Raw genomic sequence first — 9440 nt, 5'->3', positions numbered from 1 at the left:
TTTTACAAATTGACTTTCTTAGTTATATATAGTTTTGTTTTCTGCAACTACATCTTTAAATGACTTGTGATCCGAGTTATGCTCGTATCATTGTGATAAGTAATATACATTCCAAACCAGTATCAAAGCGGTAAAGTAAGGTAAAACTAATTACTAGTACTGAACTGACACATTCACAGTATTCAATACCCACTTCTCCTCAATTTCGATATAACCATACCAAGTTATCTCAACTTGCAACCATCTAGTATATTTGTGATCATCCTATGACGTGTCCAAAAGTTTGCAACAAGTGTACTAACAAAACCACAACCACATACAAAAAAAGTGCACACTGTTCAAATTCCATATATCACATAATATATAATATATATGATATGAATAGATATACAACTAGTGAAAACCAACCAGAAGAAGTGAACCATATACGGTGATAACAAGATAGAACACACCACAACATATTGACAAGTGGCAAATATCTCATCCATAGAACACACTATTTCCACAAGCCTCATCCCCTCTCATCTTCATACTCATTCATACCCACACCACACCTTGTTTTCTTTTTCCTTCCTACCCTCTCATCTCCAAGCACCATTATGGCATCAGCAACCGCCTCCCTGACCGGCAGCATGCCCACCAGCACCTCCCTCCTCCACCGTCACCAACCCACCACCGCCAAAACCTCCACCCTATTCGGCCTGAAAGTGAACTCCGGCAGCGGCGGCCGTGGCGGAGTGAGGATGATGGCGAGCTACAAGGTGACTCTGATCACGCCAGATGGGAAGACAGAGTTAGAATGCCCTGATGACGTCTTCATCCTTGACCATGCAGAGGAAGAAGGTGTGGACCTGCCATACTCATGCAGGAACGGTTCTTGCTCCTCCTGTGTCGGAAAACTCGTCTCCGGGACCATTGACCAATCCGATCAGAGCTACCTTGACGATGACCAGATGGCCGCAGGATGGGTCATGACGTGTATGGCATACCCTACAAGTGATGTTGTCATTGAGACCCACAAGGAGGAGGAATTCGAATAATAACTTTTCTTATTTTTATTTTATAAAATATGTTTTACTTTACTTTACTTTTATGATGACGTAATGTCACCAGTCATTACATTTATGTTAGCTTTTTGTAATAATTTGATATCATGTACTATGTTTCTTTCTTTATTAAATTTGTTTGGTGGAGATATCATGTACTATGTTTCTTTATTAAATTTTTTTTTAACGGCCAACGAAACTTGTTTGGTGGAATGGAAGGTTAATGTATTAGTAAATTGGTTTAGCTTTGTTCCATAGTTTTAATAACACTTCATCGGTCTGGTTCGGCCGGCCGGTTACATTACTTTTCTATTGAATTGGTGTTGCCTGCCCTAGATCTACAAAGAGACGCTAGATCATGAAGCGCTATAGCGGATATAGAGATGAAAGTGGCGGTTGTCGATCCCATGATTTTGGGGGTGTTGGAACAAACAATGACGGATCTGTAGATGAATGGTGGTGGTGGTGCTTCTTAAGGGGACATCTATGTGGTGTAATCCACAAGCGAAAGGTTAGTAGTTCAAATATAACAAGGTGCAAGTTTTCATGTATTTACTATTTTACTTAAAAAATATTTTAGAAAATATTGTAATTGTTGTTAAAAAAGGATGTTGATATTTGTACACCCTCCACTCTTTCTCTCCCTATATATAGGCATATATAGAAAGAGATAGATTGGGAAAGGGTGTCCCAATAAGTAGTGTCGGTTTTGAGAATTTAGGTGTCGTATCTGAGCCCAGAAAGACATGTCACTTAAGCCTTAACGAAATAGATAATCTAAACTTTTTTTTTTGCCATTCATTGTTATTATTATTATTTTTTTTGAAACTAAAATGACTATTGGGCTAATAGGTTTAAGTTATAAATTTTAACATTGATAGTTTTAAAGGGATTAAGATATAAGTATTTATATAGGTTTTCTATTTATAAATATGCCCTGGTCGGTGATCATCCCACCCACTCGAGAGCAGGCTCTGCTAATAAAATTGTATAGTGTACCAATATCACCACCATAAAAATTTGAATGGTGGTGGATCAATGCTATATATGAATATACAAGTGGGGGAAGTGGAATAGATGCAAGGTGGGAAGAGATGCTGTAGCTTGTGGAGTTTACAAATGAGCGAAGTAGTTTGTGGAGTTCGTAGTGTGAGGTAAGGATACTGAGAGAGCTTTTAATGGGTCAGGACCATGGGGCATTATTTGACATGTGAGTTATAGCAAAAGTGGTGTAGTGGGCATAATGCCCTATAATGCCCCTACCAATCATTAAACAAAAAAAAAAAAAAACATAGTATTTTCTCATTGGCTAGTCAAACCCATTCAAACCTTCCACAATTGATTTTAGGCGTTTTCATTAAAACGCCAAACCATTTTTTTCCCCTATAATGCCCTATGTAATGGGGAAGGGGGCATTTTTTTTGCCCTATAATGCCCCACTACACATGGTCTAAAAGCTTATTTGGGTAGGAATGCTATGAAGTAATTTTGACCATTTATTAAATAATCAATAACTAAGATTAAATGGGTGAAATTGTACAAAAAAAAAAGAGGCGCGTGAGTTAGTTTGAGAGTATTCTAGTCGATCCAAGTCAATAGTTTCTCTCTCCTCCAATTCCCCATCGTTTTTAAAACGTTAATAACTTTTTCATACGACAATTTTTTTTTATAAAAATTGCACCATAAGAACAAGCGTTTTTATCTTAAATACGAGCACACTATTGCTATACTTTTGATTTTTTTTTTCCGAAAACTCAGATGCGTAAAACGCAATGGATACAACAACACACTATAACCCAGGTTCTAAAAAGCAATCGGGTTTCATATGGTCATGTTTATGTTTTAGCATGATCATGTTCTTTGCACTCAAATTCTGATAACGTACACTCTAGGTCTAAAACGCAATGGGTTTCACATGGTGATGTTTCTCTTTTCACATGGCGATGCCTTTGTTTTAACATGGTCATGGCTCTGTTCCAACATCCAGGTTCGAAAACGCAATGGGTTATAACATGGTCATGTCTTTGTTCCAACATGATCATGCTTCCCTTTTAACATGATCATGTTCTTTAATGTTCTTTTACACTCCAGTTCTAAAATGCAATAACACCCAAAATCAAGATTTTACACTACAGATTCTAAAAAGCAATGGAGTTTTAACATGGCCATGTTTATGTTTTAACATAGTCATGCTTTTGTTCCAACATGACCATGCTTCTATTTTAGCATGATCATGTTATTTGCTTGTAAAACGCAATGAAACCAAAAATCAATATTTTGCACTGTAGGTTCTAAAAATCAATGGAGTTTTAACATGGTCATGTTAATGTTTTAACTGAATTAAAATAAATGAAATAAAAATGTTAGTTGAACAATAAATAAAAGGTTAGTATGTTAGTGAGTTAGTAAAGTTAGTTGGTTAGTAAAACAGAAAAGAAAAGTTAGTCAAAAGTTAGTCCTAGTTGGCGAGCCAGGCTAGGTGTTTACAAGTTAGTAAATTAAAGAAAACAAAAGTTAGTTAAACAGATAAGTAAAAGAAAATAAATAAATACAAAAATTTACAGATATTAACAGTTATTGATAGTTTGTACACCGGTAAAATAATAACTCGGATTGTTCCATTAATTTTACCGTTTATTCCCCGGCAGCGGCGCCAAAAACTTGACGTGCATGATCGTATACATATTTATTTACAGTATCTTCACATGTAAAGAAATGTGTTTTATATTTATAAAAATGGTTTATACCTTAACATTAAAACACACACAACAAAGGACAAGTGTGTCCCGTCATATATGCAGTAAAGTATTGGTAAGAGCCAGATATCGATCCATGGAACACGGACGTTATAATGTACTAAATCTTTGTCATTAGATTACTAGATAAAAGGATAGGTGAAATGGTTGTTTAACTAAGTTATCTAAAATTACATCTAAAACATAAATATACTACTATTTTGTTTCACAAACAACCTAAACATGTTATTTATCAGATATATCACAAAAGCACTTAATCAATTTTCCAATTTCGAGACAGCTAGTTACCGGGTCTGGATTTCTAGCATTATGATTCTTCGGAAAGTTAACGCGATGGTCACACGTTAACCACCTAAAATCATTCATCAGCGAGCTATTGAAATTTATTCATGCGAATCTTTAAAGATAGGTTATTTACCGGGTCTGGATTCCTAACCTCACTTATCAAAGAAAGCAATACCGATGGTCACAATACAGCCACGAGGATAAGTAATTATGTAGATCATATAACAAACAATTTCACCTTTACATGTCTTAAATACAAATCTACCATGTCAGCAATTTCAGACCAAAACTACTAAATAAGGATCATAAACCGCATCTAAGAACATGCAATCAACACCATGTAATTCATTAGAACCCTTACGTGCAAGAAAGTATTCCTAATCACAATAAGATATATCTTGTATAAAACTAATACCCTGGTCTGGTTTCATGGTGTAAACAAAGTCTACAAATAAGTGATTAATCAAGAAATAGTTACCATCCCACTAACCACAAATTCATTATCCAAGATAATCAAACATAATCAGAAACTCAACATCAATGAAACATTCATTATATAATCATGAAGATTCAACAAGAAAAAGTACTAAAACTTCATACAAATAAGATTACAATGTAACGATTATTCAAGAAACAAGTTTATAATTACTATTACATAAACTACATTAAACATAAACTAACATCAGCTCATAACTTGCACAATGATCAGAATATATGTTCAAGAACAAGGAATCGAACCATAAACAAGCAAGGAATTGATGGGTTGGATCGGTTATGCTTCCATTCGATCTTTAAGCCTCAAAAGGGTCTGATCAGGACTGCTTCGTAACCCAGAAATCGCCCAAAAACATGGAGAAAAACCCAACATTTGAACCAGTAGCGAATGCTGCTATTTATAGGCGATTTCCAGATTGGCACGACCGTGCGGATTTGGCACGGTAGTGCGGCCTGAGAAACGGTCGGCACTCCTGGTTGCACTGGCAGTGCTTCCGAGATCGTAGCAGCGGCACGGTAGTGCCACCGGTGGCACGGTCGTGCCACACCTAGCAGTTCATCAGATTTTTGCCATTTTCATCAGAAATGCATCAGATTTTGTCCGTTTTCATCAGATTTTTCCATTATGCTCTATTTAAGACCTGAAAATATAAAAGTACCAGATTTGGTACCTAAACGTTGCGTTTTTCGCTCAAAAATGCTTAAAACGGAAGTGTTTTGGGGTATAAAAACATGTATAATTTAATGTATATCAAACATCCCCACACTTGAACTTTGCTTGTCCTCAAGCAAACTTAAAAATAAAATACGGAATCAAATCTGAAGGTTTACTAATTTTTTTGGTGGTCAAGTTGGTTTTCAAAAAGTCGTCATCAAAGATTTAAAATAAACAAGCTTTGTTAGATGTTTGAAAGGATAATTTATAAAGCACTAATTCAACTTTCGAATGACTTTAGCATGCAAATCCTTATATTTCTCATAATGTTCACACACACTCGGTTAAATTTCTGAATCATACATATAATGTGTATGTAAAACACTCGATGCCTTGTCTATGAATCACGCAATATCATAAGCTTGTCAAAAGATCTAATCTCCACCACTTAATATGCGAAAAAGCATAAATCAAGAGGTCTTTGATGGTTGAAATGATAGGCTACGGTTAAGGGTATGGAATGGATATTTGAAAGTAGCAAGAAAGGTTAAAACTTGGCCAAAAATTTGGTGCTTTATTTTCTAGGATTCTGAACACGTTGCTAAGCTACTTGCGTAGGTCTTCAGAGTTTATTCTATTTATATATCAACTCTCTATTTTTCTTCCTTGATAGTCTTTCCTTACTTTCATTCGAGAGTTTTGACAAACGATTTTTTTTTCAACAAGTTTAAAGTGAAACTTATATTAAACTAGAAAGCTTATGGCCGAAATTTTAACGAAAATTAAAGGGTAAATATGAAAAGGTTATATCTGGGTTTTAAATTTGGGTAAAGTTTAAGAAAAATACGGAAAATAGGCTCAACATGGCGAACTAATGGATAGTGTTGGGTGCGGGATATAAACAAAGAAAAAGGCTTACAAAGGGGTTATCCTAATTGCCTCTATCATTTCTATGTAATTTCACATATTCATGGTTTTGAAAAGCATTCAATTGACAAGTTCTAAATTACATAAGACATCCGGCTCACTCATTTTTCCGCAAAAACAAAGAAGCATTTGACAAGAAAGCTGCAAAGGCTCAAAAATATGCTCACGTAAACGGAAGGAATGGGTATAAATATAAAGATAATCATGCAAGTCTTTCGTCTTTTTTTGTTTTATCACTGCTTTTTAGTTATCTTTTTCCAACATAAATTTGACTTGTCGATTTTTATCAAATTTGATGCTTCCTAAAGAACACAATCTGTAACAACTCTCACTAAAACCGATACTTAGTGTGTTAATTGTCTATTAAGAAAACCCTAATTGAGACACCCAAGTGATTCTACGCAAACCCTAAAATTTTCATAATCATCAGAATCAGGATCAGGGCCCCTAAAACTCAGGGGGGTAAAACCATAGTTACGATTATCTTAATAACTATCTGTCAAAACCGAATTTTGAGAAACTGTCGACTCAGCAAGCCTAGTTAGGGACGTGGCTACCTATAGAAAATAGGTGACCCCTCGCGCTACGCGAAGCCCCGGGGGGTACCTCTCGCGTCACGCGAGGGGGTCCAAATTTTATGTATAAATAGGGGTGTCTGGGACTTGATTTTGGGCACTGAAATGACGTTAAAACTCCAAATACACACGGAGATATCGCCTGTATACTATTAAAACACACACAGATCTCGAATCGCTGCCGCAATCAGGGTAATAACTCGATCGCTATTACGATTCAACGCCCGATCGATTGTAACTATCCAACGATTGTTTAAGTGCCGCTCAAATTGAGTTTATACTTTATTATTCATCGTGATTTCGACTTGAATGTTTGAGTGCTGTCCGAACTCGGGCTATACTCTGTCATTCGTTGTGAATCCGCTGAATTGTTAAGTATTGCACTTGTAAATCGTTGTGAGGGTTTAATCTCGTGAATTGTCGTAACTGCTGTATTAGTTCCTAACCCAGTTTGTGTGCACTGTTATTAAAATTAGGTTAAACAAGGCTAAATCAGTAGGCTTATACACTGCTCGTTAAATCTGTAATGTGAGTCATTCTCTTTTTATCAACTATTTTACAATACCTCAAATTATTTTCAAAAGTTATAATTACAGGGACTAAGTCATGGATATCTTGAATCACTGGCTAGTGGGGTATTGTGCACATTACTAATTTTCTCCCAGTTAGGTTCATTGACCTACTAGGGATAATCATCACTATTTGGGTTCATTGACCTAATAGTGGTATGACCATCGTCACCATTGTGACATGTCACCATTGTGACACAGCGCCAGATAAATATAAGATATAAACCATTGTAATCGCTCTTATGCTGTAATTTTATAACTAAGAGTCATTTTCAAACATGTTTCAGGTGATCTATTGTGATCCAAGAAAAGTGTCGTGAAGCACTACAAGCTTAGAGATGTGGCTCAATGTAAATTAATAAAAGAAACATGTTTTGTAAAATAAAGATTTCCCAGTGAAATCACCTTATTGTAAATTATGGGGTTTCACCCCTAAATTATGTAAACGGGCAATTTTAAATATTGAAAGATCCTGTTTTAAAAAGACTTCCGCTGTCGCCTAAATTAAATACCACGGGATTTCTGTCCCGCGGCTCCTGAACGGGTCAAACCGGGTCGGGGGCCGTGACACAATCTGACCATTTTTGTTTTATTTTTCGAAAATATGTACAGAAATGAGAACAATTAAGGACAAACAAAGTTTAAAACCTTTTAAACCCCTCCCCACACTTGAACTTCACATTGTCCCCAATGTGAAATACATATTAGTTAAGCAATTATGAAGAGCTAAACTAGTAATGTGAAAAGGGAAAGATGTACTCCCTCAAAGTTGGAGTTGACTTGTTTGAGTAGACTTTTTATTTAAAGTCGTCTCAACTCTGTGTGCATTTCTTTACAAATCTGCCAATTATTTCACTTGCTAAAATAGCCAACATTACCATTGATCAAAATGTTAGATAATTCAACCAGATCCGTTATTTAAACAAAGCAAACATACTAAAGTACTTAAAACAGACATAAAAAATATCCCAAACAAAGTACTAAAATAAATAACATAAACATAAGTTTCTGAACTGTTTCACCCTACATCCTCCTCCTATTCCTCATCATCATCACCATCATGGTGGCGTATTCCAGATGAACCCGCCTCATAGGTACCTGTGTCTCCAAATGGAAACTGTGGAGGGTTGGCGAAATGGCCTGGGTATACATCTTGTAGCTCTCCAAAGATGTAGGAAAATCCTGCATACATTTCCTCCCGCATGGTCTGTTGAGATGTCTGCATAGCTAACTGATCGGCTCTTATATTGTCTTGAGTAACCTGCATATGCTGGAACTACTGGTATAATTCATGGTAGGAAGGTATACCTGGAGGCCAGTTTTGTTGGTGCTGATACTGATACTGATGCTGGTGCTCATGCTCCTCATGTTGTGGCTGATCATGTGGTGGTGGCTTGATCTCTGCCATGTTGACGTCTTCATTCTGTGGTGGTAACGGTAGTGGATCCCATATTTCCCCATTTAGACCCCTCAGTCGCGGGCCATTATCTGTATCTACTACCAACCCCATCGCTCGTAGAGACCTCATATCCACATCTCCTCCTGCGTGAACCATCGTGAGACCGCTGACTACATCATCTTTCATAATACCCAAGTTGTATGCCAACTGAGTCACATATTCACCACCATGGATTTCACTGCTTGTGGTTCTCCCTGCGCTGTGTATAAAGAATTCAGCCATTCTGGCTGCAAGGTTGACATGTACTCCAGTCACTAAGGAATATATGAAAAGAAGATCTGGAGTGGGACAGTTTCCTGCACTGTCCATGCGTCCACAGATGGTGTGACTCATGACCTGATGAAGGACCCTCAGAAGCGGGTCTCGTAGTCGTGAAGCTTTAGCTTTTTAAGGTTCATAAGGTGGTCCGACTGCTACTTGTGCCCAAAAGTTGGCCCGTTGTTGATCATTAGCAAACTTGTAGATATTGGTGAAAAGTTCTGAATCAATGTCTTCGGATGAGTATATCCCCAATCTTCTTCCAAGTCTAGCAACTGACCACTTGTGCCACTTTTTCCCCAACCTGAACTGTATTGTCTCTCTGTTTTTGAATTCTGGATTCTCGCTTCTTGGCTTTTCATAAGTGTATGAAGCAAAGAATTCCAATGTTAGTTCAAGATAAACGGGTCGTGCA

General features: G+C 36.8%; 1 protein-coding gene across 1 annotated transcript; it reads left to right on the top strand.

The window, feature by feature from the left end:
* The first annotated feature begins 371 nt into the window (after positions 1-371).
* Positions 372-1197, top strand: LOC110915542 (ferredoxin). Its single transcript, XM_022160260.2, has one exon. The coding sequence runs from the start codon at positions 600-602 to the stop codon at positions 1038-1040; it is 441 nt and encodes a 146-aa protein (XP_022015952.1). The 5' UTR covers positions 372-599; the 3' UTR covers positions 1041-1197.
* Positions 1198-9440: the final 8243 nt, after the last annotated feature.

The sequence above is a fragment of the Helianthus annuus genome, chromosome 16 (genome assembly GCF_002127325.2).
Source record: "Helianthus annuus cultivar XRQ/B chromosome 16, HanXRQr2.0-SUNRISE, whole genome shotgun sequence".
Classification (NCBI taxonomy): domain Eukaryota; kingdom Viridiplantae; phylum Streptophyta; class Magnoliopsida; order Asterales; family Asteraceae; genus Helianthus; species Helianthus annuus.
This window is presented reverse-complemented; position numbering and strand designations above follow the sequence as displayed.